This window comes from Neomonachus schauinslandi, chromosome 11 (assembly GCF_002201575.2).
Source record: "Neomonachus schauinslandi chromosome 11, ASM220157v2, whole genome shotgun sequence".
In the NCBI taxonomy this organism is placed as follows: domain Eukaryota; kingdom Metazoa; phylum Chordata; class Mammalia; order Carnivora; family Phocidae; genus Neomonachus; species Neomonachus schauinslandi.
This window is the reverse complement of record NC_058413.1, coordinates 56,339,995-56,367,669: the sequence shown is the minus strand read 5'-3', so window position 1 is coordinate 56,367,669 and position 27,675 is coordinate 56,339,995. Positions and strand designations below refer to the sequence as shown.

The 27,675-nt window shown below is 39.3% G+C and overlaps 2 protein-coding genes across 5 annotated transcripts in view; both read right to left on the bottom strand.

Moving 5' to 3' along the window:
- ACER3 (alkaline ceramidase 3) overlaps positions 1-27,675 on the bottom strand; it is a 164,011-nt gene that overhangs the window by 122,711 nt on the left and 13,625 nt on the right. The window contains exon 2 of one of the 4 annotated variants that reach the window (XM_021704733.2): positions 15,660-15,667. The exons of the other annotated variants lie outside the window; for them this stretch is intronic. Coding sequence (XP_021560408.1) covers position 15,660 — 1 coding nt within the window. The 5' untranslated portion in view covers positions 15,661-15,667. The remainder of the gene's footprint in view (positions 1-15,659; positions 15,668-27,675) is intronic. 4 annotated transcript variants of the gene reach the window in all.
- LOC110593467 (RNA-binding protein with serine-rich domain 1-like) lies at positions 22,143-22,972 on the bottom strand. The gene is given in 2 exon segments (XM_044919737.1): positions 22,143-22,235; positions 22,238-22,972. Coding segments are annotated over 2 exon segments (828 nt in total).

Here is a 27,675-nt window from a genome sequence, read left to right as displayed (position 1 = left end):
TGTCGTATTAAGTACCAAGTACTGGACTTCACTTTATACATGTGCTAACTTGCTTCTCACAACAACCTTGTGAAACACTGCCCCATTAAGCAAACAATAAAGTCAGGCTAAGAGATTATTTTTTTTAAGATTTTATTTATTTATTTGAGAGAGAGAGAGAGCAAGAGAGACAGAGACAAGCACGAGTTGGAGCGAAGGGCAGAGGGAGAAGCAGACCCCCTGCTGAGCAGGGAGCCTGACTCGGGACTCCAGGATCATGACCTGAGCAGAAGGCAGACACACAACCAACTGAGCCACCCAGGCACCCCAGGGAAGAGATTATTTAATTTACCCAAGTTCTCACAGTAAACAAACGGCAGAGCCAAGATTTTATTCCAGGTCTATCTGTCCTTACAGTCAATGTTCTTACCCTTAAATGTACTACACAATGCTTGTACAAAGAAGGTCCTTATTAATATTTAAAAAATTATACCAGGGCGCCTGGGTGGCTCAGTTGGTTAAGTGACTGCCTTCGGCTCAGGTCATGATCCTGGAGTCCCGGGATCGAGTCCCGCATCGGGCTCCCTGCTCAGCGGGGAGTCTGCTTCTCCCTCTGACCTTCCCCCCTCTCATGCTCTCTCTCTCATTCTCTCTCTCAAATAAATAAATAAAAAATCTTAAAAAAAAAAAATTATACCAAAGAGGGTGTGCCTAGGCGGCTCAGCCAGTCAGGCGACCAACTCTTGATTTTGGCTAAGATCATGATCTCGGGGTTGTGAGATTGGGTCCTGTGTCCGGCTCAACACTCAGCGCAGGAGTCCGCTTGGAATTCTCTCTCTCCCTCACCCTCTACTCCTTCCCCCAATCATGCTCTCTCTCTAAAATAAATAAATAAAACCTTTTAAAAAAAATTATATCAAAGAGTATTCTATTAAAAATGTTTTAAGTAAATTCCCAATTGCACAAATAGCAAAGTAATTTGCCTAGGTGGAGTGTGAAAACATAAGGTGGGGAACTAGATAGATTGATAGTTATATATCCAAATGACAGTTTTCTATAGCTTTAAGTAAACCTGAGAAAGATGCTGAAACCTGCAGAAGATGCCATTCAGGAGGGCCCTAGGATTCAAACTAATGAAAATCTTTACTGATGGCTGAAATAAAGGAATCGAAATATGCCCAAAGGTACAGATAATATTAAATTCAGCTGAGAAGTCAATACTATGAAAGTCAGAAACACATTTCAAATGACCTGGAGACAGGAGGTAGGAGAGTCTTACAAACTACATAAAACTCAATTAAGGACAATGCAAAGTTTTACAAATTAGAATGAGAAACTGCAAACCACAAATATAGGCTGCTGTGAGAGACAGAATAAGGACAACTATAAGAGAAAGATCCAAAGAGAGAAAGATGACAGTAGACTATTCCTGGGGAAAATCTGAATATACTACCTCAGAGCAAAATTTAAAAGTAAAAATGGAAAGAGATGGGTAGTGGTCATCCTTCTCTCTGCTTTAATTCCGCTTCTTTGGAATGTTTACCTATTTATGGAACCCTACTTTAAACAAACATAGAACCTAAGTACTGAGAGAAGAGACTAAAATAAAGGAATCATTCACTTAATTAATGAAACACCACATGAGAACGGCATGAATGCAGTCTTCAAATATCTGAAGGATTGTTAAACTACGGGTGATTGAGGCTTCCAGCAGCTGTAAAATATCAAAATTAAAATCAATGAAGTTACAGAGAAGCAGATTTCTACTCAATATAAGGCAAAACATTCTAAAATTAGAGCTGTCCAAAGAAAGCATAACAAGCTGCCTTATTAGACTATGAACTTTTTTGGACAGGGGCCATATCTTATTCATAATTGTAATGCTTTTCACTTGGTACAATATCAAGGACAGAGCAGGCACTCAGGAAAGTCTGGGGGAATGACTAAATCCATGCATGCATGCTTGATGAAACCAGAGTATAGTAGTTTCTCCCTTATCCTCTGGTATTATCATAAAATTATGTGTTTCTTTCTCTTTTGATTTAACAATGGTTATAGCAGATGGCAGCTTGTTTTGCTAATAAAGTTTACATATAGAAAGAGATGAAAGAACGGATGAATTAAGAAAGAAAAGACAAAGTTTTACAGGATATTAGACATACCCTTTTTTTAAACAAAAGTATTAAAAATATCTTAATTTAAAAAAGAAAGTAAAACTGAATATGAAAATGACTAAAAGAGGGGCACCTGGGTGGATCAGTCAGTTAAGCATCTGCCTTCGGCTCAAGTGTCCTGGGAAAGAGCCCCACATCAGGCTCCCTGCTCAGTGGGGAGTCTGCTTCTCCCTCTCCTTCTGCCCCTCTACCTCCCCACACCCCCCACCCTGCTCCTCTGCATGGGCTCTCTCTCTCTCAGGCTCTCTCTCAAATAAATAAATAGAATCTTAAAAAAAAAAAAAAATGACTAAAAGAAATATTAGAGACCTGATTTTTACATGTTTTTTACAGCATCCTTTTTTTTTTTAAAGATTTTATTTATGTATTTATGTATTTATTTATTTGAGAGAGTGTGTGTGAGCAGGGGAGTGGGGGAGGGCAGGGTGGAGCAGAGGGAGAAGGGCAAGCAGACTCCATGCTGAGTGGGGAGTGTACCAGGGCTTGATCCCATGGCTTGATCCCATGACTCTGAGATCATGACCTAAGCTAAAATCAAGAGTCAGACGCTTACCCAACTGAGCCACCCAGGCGCCCCTATAGCAAATGCATCCTTGCTGTGAAACATAAAAAAATTCACACTCCAAAATTTCCTCCCACCTCTCTTCCCCTACTTACTTATTTTTATTAGTCATTTCCACATCGTCAAGGCCTATATATTTCACATTGTCAAGGATTTACGTTTAGTTCTGCAGACCACATTCTCCACCCTTGTGGGTTTTTTTTAATGACAGCTTTATCAAGATATAATTCACATATCATAAAACTTAACCTTTTCATGTATAAAATTCAGTGGTTTCTAACTTATTTACCTATTTGTGCAACCATCATCACTAGTTTTAGAACATTTTCATCAGCCCAAAATGAAACCTCAGACCCATTAGCAGTCACTCCCCATCTCTCCTCCCCACAGTCCCTGGCAACTACTAATCCACTTGCCATGTCTATGGATTCGGCTATTTTGGATATTTCATATAAATGAAATCATAGAATATGTAGTCTTTTGTGTCTAGCTTCTCTCACTTAGCATGTTTTCAAGGTTCATCCATTTTGTAGCATGCATGTATCTATAACTTCATTCTTTTTTATTGCCAAATAGTCCACTGAGTGGATATGCCACATCTTATTTATATATTCATCAGTTAAGACATCTGGGTTGTTTTCCACTCTATGACTATTATAAATAATGTGCTATGAACATTCATAATACAATTTTTTTGTGTAGACGTTTTCAATTCTCTAGGGTATATTCCTAGGACATGAATTCCTGTATTATATGGTACTTCTATGTCCAGCCTTGTTTTTAGCCTCAAATCTCAATTTAAATGGATATTGTGCCTACCACTAGTCTTTTTCCCCATGACTTTTCTTCCCATTTTGCCTTTATGTTTTTTAACCATGATCTACTTGTTTAGATTTCATAATCCATCTTCACATAGTTTTTCAAGGAGTTATATATATTGTATTCCTTAACATCTTGAGTGTTTGAGAATATTGTGCTCTGCCTTTATTCTCAAAAGATGACTTAGCTATAAACTGTTGGGATCTCTTTTTCCTTCAAAAGTTTGTAAGTATTGTGCTGTTGTCTTCCAGACTGAACATTACTATGGAGAAGTTTGAAGCTAGCATGAATTTTTCCCTTGTAGAAGACTTGCTTTCTTGACTAGACTCCTGAAGTATTACTGCATTATACCTGAATCTGTGTATTTGGGTAGGTAATAGGCCTTGAGATCAGATAATGATGCTGTACCCGCTGTATCTCTCTATACAGCTAAGAAAACATAGTAATAAAGACATTTTTGACTCCTGAGTCAGACTGACAACTTGAATCTTTTACTGAAAGTTATAGTGCTCCACATGTAATTTTCAGTAGCATCAAAACACATCACATACCTAGATACAAATCTAACAAGAGGTTTAAGACTAAAACTCCTGACAGGTTTTTTGGGTGCAAATTGAGAAACTGATTCTAAACTTTATATGAAAATTCAAAAGGCTTGGGGCGCCTGGGTGGCTCAGTCGGTTAAGTGGTTGCCTTCGGCTCAGGTCATGATCCCAGGGTCCTGGGATGGAGCCCTGCATCGGGCTCCCTGCTCAGCGGGGAGCCTGCTTCTCCCTCTCCCTCTGCCTGCCTTTCTGCTTACTTGTTCTCTCTCTCTATCTCTCTGTCAAATAAATAAATAAAATCTTAAAAAAAAAAAAAAAGAAAATTCAAAAGGCCAAGAAGAATCCAGACAATCTCAAATAACAGAGTATTTACAGAACTAGATATCAAGGCCTATTTGCAAGGATAGACAAATAGAACAACAGAAAAGACCCCAAGAACCAACTTGTACAGTCACCTGATTTATAACAAACATGGCCCTGCAGTGTAGTATAGAAAAAATGGTCTTTTCAATAAAGGGCACTGGATCAACTAGATACTTACATGGGGGAAAAAAAAATCTGGACCCCAAATTCACATTTTTTTATACAAAAATAAATTCGAGATGTACTGCAGATCTAAACATGAAAGGTAAAACAATATAACTTTTAGAAGAAAACACGGGAAAATATCTTGATGACCTTGGAGTGGCAATGAGTTATTAAAACAGGACACCAAAGGTTTAACTACAAAAGCAAAAAAACTATAAAGTTAAGAAGCTAAGATTATAAAGTCAAGAAGAATAAAAGGTTGCTTTTAAAAAGCTAATTTAAAGAATAATAGATATGAAATTATAAATAAGGAAATATATAAATATTAGCTAATTTAACTTTACTGAACAAAAAGAATGCACATAAAATGATCACGGACTAAAAATTTCTGCTTAAAAATGGTTTCAGTCTGGGGACGCCTGGGTGGCTCAGTCGGTTAAGCGTCTGCCTTCGGCTCAGGTCATGATCCCAGGGTCCTGGGATCGAGTCCCGCATCGGGCTCCCTGCTCTGCGGGGAACCTGCTTCTCCCTCTGCCTCTGTCTCTCTCTCTGTCTCTCATGAATAAATAAATAAAATCTTAAAAAAAAAAAAAATGGTTTCAGTCTGGGCGCCTGCGGGGCTCAGTTGGTTAAGCATCTGCCTTCAGCTCAGGTCATGATCTCTGGGTCCTGGAATTGAGCCCTGAGTCAGGCTCCCAGTTCAGCAAGGAAACTGCTTCTCCCTCTTTCTTTCCCTCCCCCTACCCACTCGTGCGCAAGCGTGTGCACTCTCTCAAATAAATAAAATCTTTTATTTATTTATTTTTTTAAGATTTTATTTATTTATTTATTGGAGAGCGAGCGAGAGAGAAACAGCATGAGAGAGGAGAGGGCCAGAGGGAGAAGCAGGCTCCCCGCTGAGCTGGGAGCCCGATGTGGGACTCGATCCCAGGACCCTGGGATCATGACCTGAGCCGAAGGCAGTCACTTAACCAACTGAGCCACCCAGGCGCCCGAAATAAATAAAATCTTTTAAAGAAATGGTGTAAGTCAAGGACCAATCAAACTCTAAGTAGAAGTAATTTAGCTTTTATTTTCTACCATTCATTTATATTAATGTTTTAAATTATAAGAACAATATAGCCACACTGTAGAAAATACAGGGGAAGAAAAGAAAAAAAATCCATTATTTTACCATCTTAAAATATCCATTTTTATCATTTTGGTGTTTGGGGACCCCTCACCAAACCACAGAGTAATTTGAACAAGAAAAGTTTACTATAAAGAATCATGAGGGCGCCTGGGTGGCTCAGTTGGTTAAGCGACTGCCTTCGGCTCAGGTCATGATCCTGGAGTCCCTGGATCGAGTCCCGCATCGGGCTCCCTGCTCCGCGGGGAGTCTGCTTCTCCCTCTCCCACTCCCCGTTTGTGTTCCCTCTCTCGCTGTGTCTTTCTCTGTCAAAAAAAAAAAAAAAAACTTTAAAAAAAAAAAAAAAAAAATTTAAAAAAAAAAAAAAAAAAGAATCATGAAAGAATTGGAGTAATGAGGGATTGGCTATTAAGAAGTAAGAGAACTCTTCAGAATATAGGAACAGCAAATGTAAGGAATGGCCACTATTCCTAGGTTGGAGATAGAATACGACAAGAAGAGGTCCCAGCCAGGACTGAGATCTACACCTTGTGGGAGAGGGCAGGACCACAGCTCACAGAACAGCAGAAAATTTGCTGTAGTGCCACAACTGCAGAGCTTACGGAAAATCATACCCTTAAGAACTTGTTCTTCATATGCCCTCTAGGGAGCCAGAGAAAGCTGATCTCATGGAGGGGGGAGCTACTGGCCAGTAGCTGCTGATTGCCATGCTCTGCAGGAGCTATCACTGTAAAAGCTGACCAAGCTTTAAGATCTGGGCACTAGAGGAAGCTTCATGCACTGTCAGAGAGACACTAGATAAGCCACTTGTACTGCAACAGCCAGGCACTGGAGGAGCCACCAGGCCAGCACCCCAGAACCAAGAAAGAAAACCCTTCCCTCTTGCAATGTCTCTCCAGTGCCCTCTACTGGCAAAGTTTAACATTCAGCCAGCTAGCAAAGGAGACCTATTTAAAGGGACCAGGTCCATTTTCACAGAGCATGCAATGAATCAACCTGGAGCTGATAACTAGCTGAGAAGTTGATAACGAGCACAACTATAAAACTATGTTTTCATTAATCATGGCTGGGTATAACTACGGTTGCTGAAGTTTCCCCCAATACCAAAATGATGAGAATGGATTTTTTAAGATGGCAAATAGTCTTTTCTCTTTTTTCTATATTTTCTACAATGTAGTTATATTGTTCTTATAGTTTAGAATTAAAATATTAATAATATAAATGAATGATAGAAAATGAAGGCTAAATTACTTCTAATTAGAGTTTACCTGGGTTTGGGATGCTCCCAGAAAATTCAATTAAAAGTTTTTTACCAGGGGCGCCTGGGTGGCTCAGTTGGTTAAGCGACTGCCTTCGGCTCAGGTCATGATCCTGGAGTCCCGGGATCGAGTCCCGCATCGGGCTCCCTGCTCGGCGAGGAGCCTGCTTCTCTCTCTGACCCTCCCCCCTCTCATGTACTCTCTCTCATTCTCGCTCTCTCAAATAAATAAATAAAATCTTTAAAAAAAAAAAAAAGTTTTTTACCAGAAGTAAAAACTAGAGATTCATTCATATACCACACAATAAGTACACTAAAACATTCAAGCAAAAAAATATTTTTTTATAGAGGGAATCCTCCTTGAATATAGACTTAAGGAATTTTTTTAAATCTGAAAACTACAGTATTTTCATACCCCCAAACACAATTTCTTTGTATTCTCCCACCAAATAAAAATTACAGACGTTAACAACATTCCCATAATTTAGAGATTTCTTAATAAGTAAAAGCAAATTTTGGTAAATGAAAAGAAAACTCTAATATCAAAAGTAAAGGAAAGAAAGTCAGGGGGAAAAGGCAATATGCAAAGGTAAATTTGAAACAACTCTCAATGGATAACAGTAGGAAGATGTTTGCCTCAGCATGACAGTAGGTGGAGCCAGTGCACTCAGCAGTCTTACGGGTTCTGAATTTTGCTGGATACAAGAAAGCCCTGGGGCAACTGGGTAGACATTGAGAGCTCAATTATATTTTCAAGAGTATAACCACCACCCAGAATGGAAGATAAAAAAAATGGAAGCATTAAAACCTGGTGAAGCTGAAAAAATGATAGGTATTACTTCATTGCCACTGTGAGGAGCCCTCCGGCACAGTCAGCAAATGATCTCCGTGAGAGCAGTAAACTGGTTTGAGCTTGAAAGCAACCCGACACTTTCCCCAAAGCAAGTTCATTTTGTCAAATATTTTACTGCTTATACAAATGTTCAAATAATGTTAAAGACTCCCAGAACTTCAGAGACTTTGGAGCTGAAAGAAGACAGGCAGATCATCTAATTTAATCTCCTCAATTTATATCAGGCCACATTTTATTCCTACCACTTTCTAGTTGTGTTAACTTGGGAAACTTATTTATGCCTAAGTCTTAGTTTCCTGGGACTCCTGGCTGGCTCAGTTGGTTAAGCGGCTGCCTTCAGCTCAGGTCATGATCCCAGGGTCCTGGGATCAAGCCCGCATGCAGCTCCTTGCTCAGCGGGGAGCCTGTTTCTCCCTCTGCCTGCAGCTCCTCCTGCTTGTGTTCTCTAACAAGTAAATAAATAAGATCTTAAAAAAAAAAAAAAGACTTAGTTTCCTGACCTGTAAAATGGGGGGGGGGGACCCAAAGTATTGAAATTCTTTAAAGAAGTATGATGAAAACAATAAATATGACCCAAAAAGATCATTTCTGATATGACAAAGATCCACTGAACATTATACAGGAATTTCCACAATCTTGCTATGTTAAGAATTAGGTGCTGGAATTTAAGAAACAGAACAGATGAACATAGGGAAAGGAAGGGAGGGAAAAATAAAATAAAATTAAATCAGAGAGGAAGACAAACCGTAGCAGACTCTTAACTATGGGAAACAAACTGAGGGTTGCTGGAGAGGAGGTGGGGAGGGGGATGGGGTATTGGGTGATGGGCATTAAGGAGGGGACTTGATGTAATGAGCAATGGGTGTTATATGCAACTGATGAATCACTAAACTCTACCTATGAAACTAATAATACACTATATGTTAATTAATGGATATAAAATAAAAATAAAATAAAATAAAAATTAAGTGCTGCCTGGGAATTGTCTTGGTACTTAGATCAGCTCAGAACAGTTGTCAGAAGGGAGAAAGTTTGCCTTCCAATTAAAACAATAATAAAGAAAAACAAAGAAAATTGTAGTATAAGCTATTTCACCCAGAGTTTTAAAAAATCACACAAATGCATATTACAGTATTAGGTACTCCTTAGTAGCTCTTAAGACAGATATCAGAATAAAAACAGGAAACCAATACAGGTATGTCTTACTTTAAAGAATTTTAAGTACAAATTCAGTTCAATTTGACAAACATTTATTAAGTATTTCCTATGGGTAAGTCACTGAGATGGGAGATGAGAAGAAAGGTTTAGCAGGTGAATAACCCTGGTTCCTGTTCTAAGAAAATATATATACAATTTAGTAGGAAAGAGAGACAGGTAACCGACTAGCAAGGGAGAATGGCAGGACCAACGAGCACCCAACAACATACTCAGGGGAAGGGAGAGAACCCAAGAAGAGATTCAGTAAGGGGCTAGCACTGGAGCTATGCCTTGAAAGAAGGAAAGATAAGAAGTATTTATATCACTACTAATACAAGAGTCATTCTATTTTCTTTAGCGTACATATAATAGCTTCAAAAAATTATTTAATTTATGAAAACTGGTTTTACATTATTTTTGAAACATACATTCTATTTTCACTTTACTGCATGTATGTTATAATAAAAATAAAACTTAAAACCATTTATTATAAAATAATAAAAATGAAAATGTTCATATTAAGTTCAAGAGGAAGTACATTTTAGGTTTGGGAAGAAAGGCCAAGTACATAGTGGTCTCTTAAAGAGGTAACAGAAGACCTTGGGAGCTCCACATTAGTTACGGCTCAGGTAAACTATAGTCCATTAAGATGGAAGTCACAGGGAAAGGGACAGACTCATAGCAAAAAAAGAATATTATCTTTATATAATGCTGCTTTGAAGAAGGCTCAAAGATGAGAGCTAAACAGTGAGAATAAACAATTAACAGAAAAGAATGATACAGAAGACATGAATTAGAAGAACAAGGGAAATAAGATGGTCCTGATCTCCCTGGAGAAATACTTAGTGAAATGAAGATTCCAGATTTATCCACAGGTCAAAAAAGGGGAAGTTTCCAAACCATATTCAGGATGAAGAGGCATTTTGAAATAACAAAATCAGAAAATGATTATTTTGATAATCCCTACTTCCTCTCCATTTTCATTGAAACTTTCTTTTCAGGGCCCAACTCAGTAAGTTTTGCTTAGTCACCCTACTGAAAATGATCACTCCCTCTTCTTATAGCACTGACTGTTCTAACCCCTCATCTGGCACTTAGTACAGATTGCCCTACACAGATAGCTCTCTTTTCACTAAATCAAAATGTAAGTATTTACATCTATCATCTTATGTTAAATTTCTTAAGAGCAGCAGCTTTACATTTATTCACTCATTCAAAAACAAGTCTTTACTGAATGTCCACTATGAAAAGCACTATAATGGAATACAAAGGAAAACCAGACAGACTCTGCCCTCATGCAAATTAAACTAGCGCCAAATTTACACAATAGTAAAGATATTAAAAAACTAATAGACATTATTTTAGAAGCAATTCAATTATGATGTAATGGAGTAATTCTTTACTCACAAATTAATCTCATGTATCAGATTTATCCTTTACTCAAAACTAGTCTCACTGTAATTTTTCACTCACTCTTCATTTACTTAGAGCTGAAATGCATCAGTTAAAAATCATGACTATACCAGAAGGAAATATCAACAAAACTAAAAGGCAGCCTATGGAATGAGAGAAGATATTTGCAAATGACATATCTGATAAAGGGTTAGTATCCAAAATCTATAAAGAACTTATCAAACTCAACACCCAAAGAACAAATAATCCAGTTAAGAAATGAGCCAAAGACATGAATAGAACTCTTCCAAAGATGACATATAGATGGCTAACAGGCACATGAAAAGATGCTCAACATCACTCATCATCAGGAAAATACAAGTCAAAAACCACGATGAGATACCACCTCACACCTGTCAGAATGGCTAAAATTAACAACACAGGAAACAGATGTTGGTGGGGATGCAGAGAAAGGGGAATCCTCTTACACTGTTGGTGGGAATGCAAACTAGTGTAGCCGTTCTGGGAAACAACACGGAGTTTCCGCAAAAAGTTAAAAATAGAACTACCCTATGATCCAGTAATTGCACTAGTAGGTATTTACCCAAAGCATACAAAAATACTAACTTGAAAGGATACGTGCGCCCTGATGTTTACAGCATTATCAACAATAGCTAAATTATGAAAAGAGCCCAGGAGTCCACAAAAGCCAAATTATGGAAAGAGCCCGAGTGTCCACAGATAGAAATGGATAAAGAAGGTGTGGTGTGTGTGTGTGTATATATATAGACTAAGCCACCCAGGTGCCCCGAGCACCAGGTATTTTTAAGTATTGAATCACTAAATTCTACAACTGAAACTAATATTACACTGTATGTTAACTAACTGGAATTTAAATATAAACTCGGGGGGGGGGGCGGCGCGCCTGGGTGGCTCAGTCGGTTAGTGTCAGCCTTTGGCTCAGGTCATGATCTCAGGGTACACGTCAGGGTCTCTGCTCAGTGGGGAGTCGGCTTCTCCCTCTCACTCTCCCTCTGTGCTTTCCTTCTCTCTCTCTCTCAAATAAATGAATAAAATCTTTAAAAATAAAAATTAAAAAATAAAAACTTGGAAGAAAGGGGTGCCTGAGTGGCTTAGTAGGTTAAGCGTCCAACTCTTAATTTTGGCTCAGGTCAGGATCTCAGGGTCATGAGATTGAGCCCTGCATCAGGCTCTGCAGTCAGCGGGCAGTCTGCTTTTCTCTCCCTCAGCCCCTCCCCCTCCATGCTCTCCTTCTCTTTCTTTTTCTCTCTCTCAAAATAAATAAATCTTTAAAAGAAAAACAACAACAACATAGGGGCAACTGGGTGGCTCAGTCGGTTAAGCATCTGCCTTCGGCTCAGGTCATGATCCCAGGGCCCTAGGATCAAACCCCAAGCCAGGCTCCCTCTGTCCCTCCCCATTCATGCACACACCCTCGCCCTCGCCCTCTTTCCCTCTCTCTCTCACTCTCTAATAAATAAATAAAATCTTTAAAAATCAATCAATAAAAACTTGGAAGAAAAAACCAATTAGCTAAATAACACAGGTTTCACAATAAATTATTTGACATAGTGTCTACTGAGTTGTAATCTACAGAAGACTTCTAAGTGCAGAAACAATAACCATGAAACAATACAAAAGTTGCTAGACAGGGTATATTGGTATTTCTCCTAAGAACAGGTTCCTGGCCCAATCTGTCATAAAGAATGTTTATTTCCTGAATTTGTACCTCAAAATATATCACCATGGGTAGGGGAGGGTATCTTTAAAGTGGCTGGAGAAGCTTTAAATAACTGGGATATTAAACTGGCTGTGTAACATCCCAGTTATTTACTGATACTACAATGATCCATTCCTCCTGTAGGAACAGTTGACAAAAACAGAGAAAACTGAAATTCATTAAATATCTATTTTGTGCCAGACACTATACAATGACCTTTAATTACAGAAACTGTATAATCCAGAAAAAAGAATAATGTAACAAATACACCCCCCACCTACAATTGATCATTATTTACATTTTGCCACGTCTGCATCAAGCTTTTTATTTTAATAAAGTAAATGAACTATTACTGATATAATCAAAGTCAACCATCTCTCCAGTCCAATCCCCCTTCACACATTTCCAGAGGTAATGGCTAGTGTTAATTTGGATGTATAATTGTAATTCATTTAAAAATTATTTTACATATATGTATGTCCATAAATATATAGTTTTGTTTTGTGCTTTTTATTTTTATCTAAATAGGATAACTCTAGGGCGCCTGGGTGGCTCAGTTGGTTAAGCGACTGCCTTCGGCTCAGGTCATGATCCCGGAGTCCTGGGATTGAGTCCCACATCGGGCTCCCGGCTCAGCGGGGAGCCTGCTTCTCCCTCTGACCCTATCCCCTCTCATGCTGTTTCTCTCTGTCAAATAAATAAATAAACAAAATCTTTAAAAAATAAAAAAATAAATAAACAGGATAACTATCACTCCACAAAGTTTTTATCAATAAAAATTACAGTTGAGAGATCCAGTAGATAATTACAATAGTTCATTCCTTTCAACTGCTGTACAGTATGCTATCATAGGAATATACCAAATTTTATTTATCTATTCCCATATCACTGGACATTCTAGGTTGTTTCTATGTTTTTTTTTATTATTAAACAATACTTCAGCGAACATCTTTATGTACATTTATACAAGTATCTTGCTTACTGCTTTATATGCATATAAAATAGACTTCTGGGACGCCTGGGTGGCTCAGTTGGTTAAGCAGCTACCTTCAGCTCAGGTCATGATCCCAGGGTCCTGGGATTGAGTCCCACACATCAGGCTCTTTGCTCAGTGGGGAGCCTGTTTCTCCCTCTGCCTGCCTCTCCCCCTGCTTGTGCTCTCTCTGTGTCTCTCTCTCTCTGACAAATAAATAAAATCTTAAAAACAAAAAAACAAAAAAACCAGACTTCCTAGTTGGGGAAGAAGAAAAGGAAAAGAGGAAAGAGATGGAAAGGAGTCCTGAGCTATCACAAGAGGCAGAAGGGCAATGAGCAAGGGGTGGGAATGTTCACTAGAATTCCCTTACATTCATCCTCACTATCACTGCCATATTTCAGGCCCTCTTATCTTAACTTGTATGAGGTTTAAAAAAAAAAAAAAAGGTAAAGTAAGTGAAAAGTAAAAGAACATAGGTTCCATGAATTACTTCACATGACGGGGGTGAACAAAAATTTTTTCACTTTTGATAGAGAAATGTAGGCTTGATGTATTTTTTTTTAATTTAAAGTAAGCTCTTATAGAATAAAAATAGTTTATCTTCTAAATGACTTTTTAAAGAATGGAAGTATTCATTACCTTCATTGAGAAAATCAGGCCACAAAATATTACACAAGGCATAGTCATATTTTTTTTTTTTAAAGATTTATTTATTTGAGAGAGAGAGAATGAGAGAGAGAGAAAGCACATGAGAGGGGGGAGGGTCAGAGGGAGAAGCAGACTCCCTGACAAGCAGGGAGCCTGATGCGGGACTCGATCCAGGGACTCCAAGATCGTGACCTGAGCCGAAGGCAGTCGCTTAACCAACTGAGCCACCCAGGTGCCCCTATATTTTTATTTTTAAAATATGTGTGTGTGCAGAGAAAAAAAGAGAGAGAGAGAAGACAGTATGGAGGATGTACAGCAAACAATTAACTGCTCCTAAGAAACGGTCCATGAGGTCACAGGGGTGGATGACACAGGAGTTGGGGAGCACGGAATCTAAGCCACCGCCTATGCAGATCAATAGTGCCTCATGGGCTTGCTTGGGCCAGGTCTGATTTTTACATTTCATTTTGTAATGTAATGCTGAGCAGAGTGATTACTGGTGCTTTTCATTTTCTTTTTCTGCTTCTTTGTATTTTCTACATTTCCTTTCACAACATTTCGAAGAGCTGAACTGTTTAAGTACTTCCCCAAGTCTAAACTATATACTTCAGTTTCTCCCAGGCTTAGCACTGTGCCTGGCATACTGAAAGTAACCAATCAATATTTGCTGACTGATTCAAAATTTTCCACAATAAGAAAGTAATTACTCTCTAATAAGAAAAACAAGAAAAGTGGTTTCCACAAAGGAAATCCATATGAATTTTATGAACATATGAACATAATTTTAACATCAATTAAAAAAATACCACATACCATAATGGAAGTTCATAGAAAATGGTATCAATTCATTAACCCTTGGCTTGGTATAATTGATAAAAATTTCACAGAAGAGATTATATTTCAGTGTGCCTTAAAGGGTAAATAGGAGTTAAACAAGTGCAGAGAACAATATTCGAGGCAGAGATAGCACACGAATGTACAAAGCAAGAAAGAACATGGTGTGCCTAGGAGACCATGAGAAGTAACTTTTATTAAGTCTAGGAGGCAAGTTGTATTGGGAGGTACATACAGCTACTCTGATAAAGTGGAACAAATATAAACATGGACAACATGTCTATGCTCTCCCCACCAAACTGCACAAAGTCTGAACTCTATTCCAGAGAGAGCAAATGGGGAGCAAATGATGCAGAGGAATGATAAAGAGACAAATAACCTTAAGATATTTGAGAGACTGGATATGGTAGAAAGGAGACAAATAGGATATGATTGCAATAATCCAAATAAGTGATGATAAGGAACTGAACTAAGATGGCTGTGAGATGGGAGAGAGGGAAGAGAAGCCATGAGTGACTAAGAGAGTTTTCTATGATGAAAGAATATATTCTCAATTGGTTACACAAAAGGCAACCAAAAGCATGCAAATACATAACTCTGCTGAAAAACTAATAAAATGTCAAAAGTGTTAAGAAAGTTACTCACTTTCTTTCCATAGAAGGAGGAAATAACTCTAAATATGCAGGACCATCATCATAAATATTCCCGAAACAGATTTTTCATTATAATTAAATAAGGTGCTTAGCATGGTGGTTGACACATAGTAAGTGCCAATAAATATGACCTGTTATGTTAATATTGTTTTTAATGTTGACAAAAAAGGCCACAAAAGGAAGTAATTTTTCCCTAGAAATCTGTATATTCTTTAACAAGTAGTGGTTCCTCCTTGAAACACTTTCATTAAAATTTTAAATTTTTAATTGAAATATAGTCAACATGTTAGTTTCAAGTGTACAACAGTGATTCAACAATTTTATACATTACTAAATGCTTCCCATGCTAAGTGTATTACAGTATTATTAACTGTATTCCCTATGCTGTATGCCTCCTTAAAATCTTTTCATGAGTTCTCAGAATTTAAATCTTCCCTGTTGCCTATGGCATAAATAATTTCATCAGATCTAATTGCTGAAAAAGTCATTAAATAAAAGAGGAGGCACATAAACTACTCAGCAGTGGTAGGGAGGTCACCAATGAGGATTTTAAACATGTCTGTGCAAAGTAGGGCCCATTATCTGAAACAAATTCTATCTTCTTACTTCCTGCCAAAATACTGAATACTTTCTTGGCTGTCGGCTCCGAACCCCAACAACACACTCCAAAACACATGACTAAGACTGACACTTGTCAAGTTTTGGTATACTATCAAAGAAGAACACCCAAAATTATCTAGAAAGGCTATTATTAAAACAGTCCTCCCTGGGGCGCCTGGGTGGCTCAGTCGTTAAGCATCTGCCTTTGGCTCAGGTCATGGTCCCAGGCTGCTGGTATCAAGCCCCGCTCCGCGGGAAGCTTGCTTCTCCCTCTCCCACTCCCCCTGCTTGTGTTCCCTCTCTCACTGTGTCTCTCTCTGTCAAATAAATAAAATCTTAAAAAAAAAAAAAAAAGGGCACCTGGGTGGCTCAGTTGGTTAAGCGACTGCCTTCGGCTCAGGTCATGGTCCCGGAGTCCTGGGATCGAGTCCCACATCGGGCTCCCGGCTCAGCGGGGAGCCTGCTTCTCCCTCTGACCCTCTCCCCTCTCATGCTGTTTCTCTCTCTCTCTCTCTCAAATAAATAAATAAATAAAATCTTTAAAAAAAAAAAAAAAAAATTTAAAAAAAAAAAAAAAAAAAAAAGTCCTCTCTTTCCCAACTACATATGTTGGTGTAAATCCTAAATTTCTTTATACACTTCAATTGAAATAACGTATTACAACACAGATAAAATGCAGAAGTAGATATGAGAATCCAGCTGACTTCCATTGAGCCAGACATTAAAGACACCTCCAAAAACTGTAAAGCAATGCCACTCTTATCACTAAATTGTTTTGTTTTTTTCATAAAAATGTTATTTATATTAATGATGTAGTGTTTTTTTTTTAAGATTTTATTTTATTTATTTGACAGAGAGAGAGCACAAGCAGGAGTGGGGGGGGGCGGCAGGCAGAGGGAGAAGCAGACTCCCCGCTGAGCAGGAAGCCCAACGTGGAACTCGATCCCAGGATTCCGGGATCATGACCTGAGCCGAAGGCAGATGCTTTACGGACTAAGCCACCCAGGCGCCCTAATGATGTAGTTTTTGAATGTTGGTGAGGTCTGGTGCCAAACGCCAAGAAGTAATTTTTTTTTTTTTTTAATTTTTATTTATGAGAGACAGAGACAGAGCGAGCACGAGCAGGGGGAGAGACATAAGCTCTTCTAACTGAACTAGCCAGGTGCCCCAAGAGCTTTAATAATCTGTCCCTAAATCACTTTGCCATTACCACCATGTGTTCTTTGCACAGCCATATTAGATTATCTGTTCCCCAGAAAAGCTTTGCACTTTTACCATATATGGATTTGAACATATTGTTCCCTACTTCAGGTACATAAATATAATAATTAAATACATCAAATATTACTGAATGCCTACTTGGCTAGGCACTTGTTCTAGACATTGGCAAAATTTTACTCATCATTTAAAACCATCTAAATTGTTACTTCCTCAGTAAAGCCTTAAAGCAGGAAATCACCTAGAGACTGTGACAGAGTTAGGTGCTTACTCCCCTGCCAATACCACTTTGTTGATTTTCTGTTTTTCTTCTTCACTAGTCTTTCTGGTTGTCAAGGATGATGTCTTGATGCCAATTCCAAAGGCATACCATATACCTTGTACATAGTAGGTGCTCTGAATATAATTGTGTACGATAGGGTCAATTTACAGCTGGACTGGGAAAACTCTATCTTTATCTCTGAGGACATGTGGGTATCTGGCTCTTGGACAAGATAAGGTCAATTAGGGACGCCTTGGTGGCTCAGATGGTTAAGCATCTGCCTTCAGCTCAGGTCATGATCCCAGGGTCCTGGGATCGAGCCCCACATCGGGCTCTGTGCTCAGCGGGGAGCCTGCTTCTCCCTCTCCCTCTGCCTGCCTGTCTGCCTACTTGTGATCTCTCTCTCTCTCTCTGTCAAATAAATAAATAAAATCTTTGAAAAAAAAAAAAGATAAGGTCAATTAGATTTATGATGTGCTGTTTAAAGTCCAAAACTCCCAGGTGACCTGTAAACCAGTTTGTTTACTGACAGGTGTTCACCTGATAGAACTGGTTAGTCAGCCTGGCTTGCTAAGAAACATATGAATATGTTTCTTAACATGACCAGAGCAACACAAAAATACCCCACTATGAACTGCCTTGAGCTCTCCACAACCCAAGATTTATTACACAGATCTTGGTGGTTCAATCCAGGGATGAAATGGACCTGTATACAAATTAGGATTCCAGACAGTTTCCCCTTGATGTCCCCCACATTCTTAATGCTTGTCCACTCTCTCTTTCTCTTGCTACACCATATCCTTTAACTTTAAATAAAAGCCTTAGGTGAATATGCTCTATGGAGACTCATGAGTCCTTTCAAATACCCAAACTTGTGAGATCTTTGCAATACTATTTTCTGTACACTTTCATGAATGTAAAAATAAGCCATATGGTTCAGCTCATATCCTTGTCAATCTTAATAAAACAAAAATTTCTGTATTCTATACTCCTATATAGTCTATAAATACTTTCACATACACTAACATTAAATTCCCAAAGTAACCCTGTTAAGAAGTAGACTAGAGAAACCCAGACTTAAATGATTAAATGACTTGTCCACTTTTGCTCAACCAGTAAGGGGCAGAACTGGACTCAAGCCCAGAGTATAGATAGGTCTATCAATTAAACTAGGCTGCCTCCCAAGTCTGCAGCAATTACACGCCTGTGCTATTATTTGAGGGCTTAAGGTAATATCTCTACATCTTGATGAGACTGATTGGAATAAGTTACAAAGGCATCTGTATCCATCTATCTAGTAAAGAGGTTAATAATAATACATAATGTTGGTATCAAGAGGTTGAATGTATTCATTCCTTCACTCCACAATTATATGACCACCAATTATGAGGCTTAGACACTGTGTTAGGTAGAGCTTAGTTGCAGCAAAAAATGAGACTTTTAAAACAGAAAAATGAATACTTTTTCAGCTCATGGATGAAAAGGAAGTTTAAATTTCAGTGCATAATCTGATACTCTAAATTCTTAAGAAAGCCATTACCCAACATTTTATATGGTACTTTAGAGTGCATAAGGTCATTACTTTAACTTAATACTCAAAACCAACCTATAAGTATTTTTAATCAAATCTGACAGCTAAGAAAGTGAAATCAAAATTAAGCAATTTGTCCTAATATATACAAGATCACACAGCTTGAACAAGGTAAAGTCAGGATTCAAATGCAAGGGTACTAATAACCTGTTTTCTTTTTTTTTTTTTTTTTAAAGATTTTATTTATTTATTCATGAGAGACAGAGAGAGAGAGAGAGAGGCAGAGGGAGAAGCAGGCTCCCAAGGAGCAGGGAGCCCGATGCGGGACTCGATCCCAGGGTCCTGGGATGGAGCCCGATGTGGGCTTAGCAGAGAGTCTGCTTCTACCTCTCCCTCTGCCCCTCCCCTCACCATGCTCTCTCTCCCACTCTCTCTCAAATAAATAAATAAAATCTTTAAAAAAAAATCCGCAAAATGAGGGGCCCCTGGGTGGTGCAGTTAGTTAAGCATCCAACCCTTGCCTTTGGCTCAGGTCGTGTTCTCGGGGTCGTGAGATGGAGCCCCATGTTGGGCTCTAAGCTCAGTGAGGAGTCTGCTAAGGTTTCTCTCTCCCTCTCCCTCTGCCCCTCACTGCACTCATTCTCTCTGAAGTGGATGAATGAATCTTTAAAAAAAAAAAATCCACAAAATGAAAAAAATTAAGTAAAACATTTTATAATTATGAATAATTTAGAATCTAAAGTAAAATAAAGTAATTTAAATGTCTTAGTGATTTTATCTCTTTCTAATTGGTGGTTATAAATATGTTTCTTAAATATTTATTGAATTAAATATCTTTAACCTCCTGGGAATTTCAGTGTTCTGGAAAATGAAATAAAAATAATTCATTTCTTTTAGTCAGCTTCCAAATCAATATGAATAATGAAAACAAATCATTGATATGTATTTTCTAAACATGAAAAGCTATCTGAGTTGTGGAATTGTTTTTGAAAATGTATAATTAGTTGTTAATGTTTAGCAGTATCTCATTCTTTAACAGTGTAAGCAACTAAATACTTGCTCCAATAGAACACATTGAGTAAAATATAAGTTTATGAATTTATTTCATTTAAAGTCTTAAACAGTGCTTAATTTAAATCAAATTCCTAAGCAGTAGAGAAAAAATTAAAGATTATAAGACAAGTTTTTTAATTTTTTGAATTCCCAAATCTCTCAAATGAATTGTTCTAGGGGCGCCTGGGTGGCTCAGTCAGTTAAGCGTTGGACTCTTGATTTCAGCTCAGGTCATGATCTCAGGGTTGTGAGATCAAGCCCCTCATCACACTGGGTGTGAGGCCTGCCTAAGATTCTCTCCCTCTCCCTCACCACACCCCCAAAAGAACTGTTCTAGTGCTAGTTCTACCCAAATAACTTTGGGTCAATTTCCACTGGAACAAGACTTTTTTTCAGAGTATTCATTGCCCAAATGTCAGCTTTTTTTTTTTTTTAATTTATTTATTTGACAGAGAGAGACACAGCAAGAGAGGCAACACAAGTAGGGGGAGTGGGAGAAGGAGAAGCAGGCTTCCCACCGAGCAGGGAGCCTGATGCGGGGCTCGATCCCAGGACGCTGGGCTCATGACCTGAGCCAAAGGCAGATGCTTAACAACTGAGCCACCCAGGCGCCCCTGAGTGTCAGCTTTTAAAGGTCTAAAAAAAAAAAAACTGCTTTAAAGAAAACCAGAGAAAATGAGATAGGTCAGCCAAGACAAGTGTCCCATGTAGCAAACAAAGGTTTCTCTGTGATCCAACTAAAACAGCAATGCTCTTACAACCACACATACATATAACTGGAATATTTCCATGGTCTTTTCCATTAACCTTTCATCTAAATACTGACTTTATTTTAAAGTTGATTTTTATTTTAAAAAAGAATGAGAATGAAATAGTGAAAAAAATCACACAAATTAGATAATAAAAGAAAAAGAATAAAGCAGAAGACTGCTAGTATCTATTGAGTTTATATGCCTGGAACTAAATTAGTGACATTATTTACATAATCTTTCTAATATAAAATATCACCTTGTGAGCTGGGTCTTATCATTCTTAGTTTACTATCAGTAAATTGAGCCACAGCAAGATTAAGGAATTTTCCCAGTGTCATATTGCTCCCAAGTGGGAATATCTAGATTCAATCTCATGTCATTTCTCTTTAACAAGCTGTGTTCCTACCACCACAACATGCAAAAAGAAAAAGCAAAAGGAAAGAACGAGAATAAGAGAGACACAATCATAAGTGTTGGTCTATCCTAATAAATCTTAAGAGCCAAGCAAGCCATGTAGTTCTGGCAACTATACTAGACTCATCTGAATGTCTATAGAATTTATTCATTTGTGATCCATATGACTAAAGAAATGATACTTCTTTTTTTTTGTATTCTAATCCTGTTTATTCAACACAATCCCTTCACTCTACACAACAAAGTACAAACACAACAGTGCCTAAAATGCTATAAGTTACAAAACTCAAAACAACAAATCTGTAGTACTGACTGTACAATAAAAGCCAAGAGAAGCAATGTACATGTTGCCCAGGTAACCTGCAAGACCACCCTGAGCAGCAGCTGCAGCAGGGGGTGGTCCGTGATGACCCTGCTGAGCCGGCTCTCGTTATGCTCACCAATTTCAGAGGAAGGGAGACAGGGGGTGTGTGTGCGCACGCGAGTACACGTAGAAACAGAACCATTTCTCAGAACTAACATGGGCCATTTGACCACAGGTGTGGGAAGAGGACTCGATCAGGGGAGCAGGGCCAGGCGAGCAGGAACGACAGCTACACCCAGGTGCACCCTTTCCTGAGGGACCCTGCAGACCACGAAGCGAGGGCAGGACCGGGACGCCCAACCAGCCCCCAGTCATTTGTGGAAATGGAACAGGTACCCCACCCCCAGGCTGCGGCCACACTACCACCTGGAGCCCTGCTTTGTCCCTGCTGGCTTTGCCACTGGATGCACTCTCTTAGGAACTGGAAATGTGGGAGCTTTCTAACCAGAAAACTGGAAGGCATGCTTACAGGCACAACCCCAAACCATGAATACTCCTCTGGAACTCTGCCTTCAGAGGAAATGTCTCAGTTGCTGTCTTCGAAGCCTGCCCCGAGTGAGTAATTTCTTTCCGAACAATTCTCCTTTGGCTAGAGAAGTGACAAAGCCGAAGTGGATGGGATCGAAGTCACAGGGCGCAGAGCTCCGGGGGCCCTGCTTATCAGGAGGAGTTGGAGCTGGAGCGGCTCCTGTGGCGGCGGCGGCCAGGGGAGCGAGACCGCCGGCGCATGAGGGACCTGCACCTTGGGGAGCGCGTGACCTTCTTCTCATTCGCGGGGGCGACCGACGCCACCTGGGAGGTGGTGGCAGCAACCTCCTTGGAGGGCTGAATCGCCTGGGGGGTGGCCGAGGCCAGGGGGCCAGCACAGCGTTGGCAGTGATCTCCTGGCCGTCGATTTGTCCTCCATCCATGTGCTCCAGTGCCTTCTCGGCTTCATCTGGGTTCTCAAACTCCAAGTATGCATAGCCTTTAGCCAGATGGGGGTGCATCCTTTCTACAGGCATGTCAATCATTTTAATTTTCCCATAGGTAGAGAGTATTTCCATGATGTGGTCCTTGGTCACATTCCTGGTGAGCCTCCCGATGTGGACTTTGGTGGGCTTAGGGGAAGGACTCCGCCTTTTCCTTTCCTTTTCATCTCTTTTGGGTGGTTCGGATTTGGAGCGGGAGCACCTCCTGTTACCATGCCTGCGCCTAGAAGGACTTGGCGAGCCAGAGATGCTGCTGGAGCTGGAACTGCGGGATGTGCTGGAGCTTCCCAAGCGGCTAGACGCTGAAGAAGAGCTTGAGCTGCTGCTGGAGCCCGAGCTGGAGGTAGAGCCGGACCGGGACCTGGTGCTGCTGCTACCACTGGAAGCGCTGCACCTCTTCCGAGTTTCATCCCTGCCACGATCCTTCTCACTTGACTCCTTGGTGGCCCCTTTATCTTTAGAACGATCCCTGGACTTCTCATCAGAGCGGTCTTTGCGTTTGGTAGGAGAAGGAGCCATCTTCCCATGGCCGCAACCTCCTCCCGCTCTCCTCAGCCACTAAGGCCGGCGCTGCCAGAAATGATACTGTCTTAAGACAATTCTTTCACTGCTGAAACAAATCATTTATCTTTTCTGCTAGTCACCTTTTCACATTTTAAGTTTATACCTCATGTATCACATAACCTATTGGGAAAAAAAATCCATCAAACAACATTGCAAAGTACTATACATGTAGTAGGTATTTAGTAAATATTTGTTGAATACTTTATATATTCACAATGCCCTGAAATCAGTAAGTACTTGAATAGTCGATAATGTGATCAGCCTTCAGTGACACGGAACTTCAAAAGTTCTGGTTTTAGGGGGCGTGGCTGGCACAGTTGGAAGAGCATGCGACTCTTGATCTTGGGATAGTGAGTTCGAGCCCCAAGTTGCATGTAGAGATTATTTAAATAAATAAACTTAAAAAAAAAAGTTCTGGTTTTATAGTTCAGTCTGGAAAAAGGTTCTGCTTTAATCTGTCAAGATCAAGACATACTACTGATTATCTGAGTTGATTCATCATTTCTCTAGTATCTCCACTAGTAAGTAATGGCTTCAAAATGACAACCAGGCAAAAAATAAACCTTTTTTATTCTATAGATTACAATGGGCTGAATATGCCAAGTGATTTCTCACTGGTTTAACTAACATTTACTGAGAACTTAATCCTATCTTAGATACTGTGCTAAGTTCTATGGATACTGAGTTAAAGCTAAAAAGTTTTTTAACTTGTGGAATTATCAATATAGTGGAGAATATAGACATATATATAAATAATTAAAATACTATGTGAAACATATACACATCATTCATTCAATAAATATTTGCTGAAAGCCTGATGTAGTAAACACTGTAACAAGCCCTGGGATACAGCAATGAACAAGATCCTAGGGCCCCACCCTTCACTGACTTTACAACCTAACATGGCCTCAAAGACTTCCCAAGTCTACAGAACAATGAAATCATCGTCAAAAATCATAAGAACACATAAGGAAACACGCAGCCATAAAGGAAGAACACAAAAACAAGCAATAGAAACAGACAAAGATGAAAGATACTGAAATTAATGGATACAAGATATTAAATATGCTTGATACGTTTAAGGAAATAAAAGAAAGCAACAAAAAATAACCAAAAAATAAAAAAATTATCACAAATTGTCAGGTAGCTTTGTAAAAGAAAACCTTTAGAAATGAAAAATATAATAATTAAAAATGCTAAAGAGAAAAAATGAATGTGAAAGAAAAAAAAATAAAAGGCTAAATTAACCAAGAGATGAGAGAAATAAAGCAGGACATTCCAGATCAGAAAGAATAATGTATGCAAACACAGGAAACTATGAGGCTGCATTCTGTGTTCGAGAAAATAAAAGCTGAATTATACTGCTGAAATATAAAGTGCAAGTGTTTAGAAAGGCAAGAGATTACATCAGAAAAGTCATCAAGGGCCGGTTTGTGAAAGTCTTTACCCATTATACTTCTCAACTCTATATTCCACATGTGCCAATACTGATTATCTGAAGTTCTTATCTTATATATCTGTAAGTATACATTTTTATGTGTATATATAGTTAATAGTATTTCTAGTTTTGAAATGTATAAATCGTTAGCTAAAATAAATAGCTATTGAGCAATATGGCAGACACCCCAAAAATCCTCGCATTACAAATACCTAGACATACTGGATAAAGCTTAATAATATATATATATATATTTTTTAAAAGATTTTATTTTATTTATTCATGAGAGACAGAGAGAGAAAGAGAAAGGCAGAGGGAGAAGCAGGCTCCCAAGGAGCAGGGAGCCCGATGTGGGACTCGATCCCAGAACCCTGGGATCATGACCTGAGCCGAAGGCAGACGCTTAACCATCTGAGCCACCCAGGCGCCCTGAATAATATATTTTTCAATGCACAGTTCAACTCCTCAAAGACTAAAGGTAATTCCCAGAGGGAAAAATTGAGAAGAACCTGAAAATCAATACGGAGGCTGGGTTATGACTGTCCTACAGAGAGAAAGAGGTAGGGCAGTGAATTGCCTGTCTCATTATCATAGCAAGTAGAGTTTCAAATGCTCACACAGGAATAGGAGATCAGGCACTGGACCATGGAAGGATAGGAAATGGATCTGAGATCATCTATATGAAATGCTTGAAGGACTACCTACTCAGTAGTTAAATGAAATAGAAAAGTAACCACCCAATAGCACAGAATAACAGTAAGAAAGTTGTTCCATAGTGATCTAGTTTAAGGGAAAAAACAAATAAAACAATAAAAACAATTACCTCGTTTTGGAAGTATAAACACAAGGTTTGTGACAAGCATATTCTAAAGTGGCCACCAGGGGGTGCTGAGGTGGCTCAGTCGGTTGACAAGTGACTTGATTTCAGCTCAGGTCTTGGCTTAGGTCTCGATCTCAGGGTGCCATGGGATCTAGCAGAGCATCCACTCTGCGCTCAGCCAGAGTCAGCTTGTCCCTCTCCTTCCCCTTCACCCTCTGCCCCTCACCCTGCCTGTGTACACTCTCTCTCCCTCTAAAATAAATAAATAAAATATTAAAAAAATAAATAGGGGCACCTGGGTGGCTCGGTCATTAAGCGTCTGCCTTCGGCTCAGGTCATGATCCCAGGGTCCTGGGATCGAGTCCCGCGTCGGGCTCCCTGCTCAGCGGGAAGCCTGCTTCTCCCTCTGCCACTCCCCCTGCTTGTGTTCCCTCTCTCGCTGTGTCTCTCTCAGTCAAATAAATAAATAAAACTCTTAAAAAAAAAAATAAAAATAAATAAAAAAATAAATAAATAGGGGTGCCTGGGTAACACACTCAGTTGGGTGTCCAACTCTTGGTTTCAGCTCAGGTTGTGATTTTTGGGGCATGGGATCCAGCCCCCCATGGGGCTCTGAGTTCAGTGTGGAATCTGCTTGAGACTCTCTCTCTCTGCACTTCCCCACCACTTCCCTCTCACCCGCTCTCTCTCTCTCCCTCTTAAATAAATAAAGTGGCCACCAGGATCCTCACCCCCTAGTATCCAAGCTCTCGTGTAACTCCCTCCCCCTTTGTATGTAGGCAGAACTGGTGACTTGCTTCAAACCAACAGAATACAGCAAGATGACAAGATATACATATTTATGTGTATGTGATATTATATGAGATTGCAGCACCCATCTTGCTGGAGTCTCTCACTCCCTTGCTGGCGCTGAAAAAGCAAGCTACCACACATTGTTGGGTTGCCTATTTTGGGGGTCTCATGCAGCAAGGAACCCAGGGAAGACGCCAGTAGCTAAGAGTAGCCTCCATCCAAAAGCCAGCAAGAAACTGAAGCCTTAATCCTACAACCACTGGGAACCAAATTCTGCTAGTAAAGTCTTCCCTTGTCAAGCTTCAGATGGGACCACAGCCCCAGCCAACACCTTGATTACAGCCTTGTGAGACTCTAAGCAAACGACCCAGCTAAGCCAGGCCCACACTCCTAACCCATAAAAAATGTGAGATTATAAATGTGTGTTACTTTAAGCCACTACGTATGTGGAAATTTGTCATGCAGCAGAGACTAATACAAGGTGGAACTACATACTGAATAGCGTGCACTCGCTCTCTCTCTTGCTCTATCTCCGGCAAATAACATGTAAGTTAGGAGGAGCATATACAAAGTTAAAGTAGCTTCTTTCAATTACCTAAAAGAAGAGAAGAAATAAGTTTAGATTTTAAGTATGTATTCAAAAAATATTTAAATAAACACCAGAAGAAAAGAACTAGAACAAACCAGTAGCTTCCAAACCAGCAGAGGGGAGAAGAGAATAAAAAACCTTATCACTGCCAAAAGAAGGCAAGAAATATAGATGTAGAATAAAAAGCATTATAAAAAAGGGTGGAGGGGCGCCTGGGTGGCTCAGTCGTTAAGCGTCTGCCTTTGGCTCAGGTCATGGTCCCAGGGTCCTGGGATCGAGCCCCACATCGGGCTCTCCGCTCAGCGGGAAGCCTGCTTCTCCCTCTCCCACTCCCCCTGCCAAGCGGGGAGCCTACTTCTCCCTCTCCCTTTGCCTGCTGCTCCCCTTGCTTGTGTTCTCTCTCTCTCTGTCAAATAAATAAATAAAATCTTAAAAATAAAAAGGGTGGAAATAAAAATGTATCAGTAATCACAGAAAGACAGAAAATGAGACTAAATTTTAAAAATAAGAGAATCAGCTATCTGCTATTTATAAGATAAACACCTTAAACCTAAGGGCACATAAAAAAAAACCAAAAACAAACAAACAAACAAAAACCTAAGGGCACATAATAGCTGACAGTAAAAATCTGGGAAAAAAATTTGCCAGGCAAAAGAAACAAAATAGATTTTAAAGCATAAATTCAATATACAACTTAAATTTCAGGTCATTTTTAGGATTAGTGCCGTTGTTTTTGTCCAATCTTGTCAAGAAGCAAACCATTTATTGATGGTACACATGGCTTTGTACTAGTCTCATAGCTGGTAAAGCAATTTTATGAAGATACCTACACAGCATGCTTACCAAATAAATAATGAAGACTTCTAACAGAGGGCAATAATAAGAAAGATAGGCTATATACAGACAGGATTAAAAGTAATGAACATTACACATCCACCCAAGAGAGAGTAACAAGGACCATATTTACTCTCCTACCTGAAACCAATGAAGCAACAAAGGTGCACAAGAAAACTTTTTGG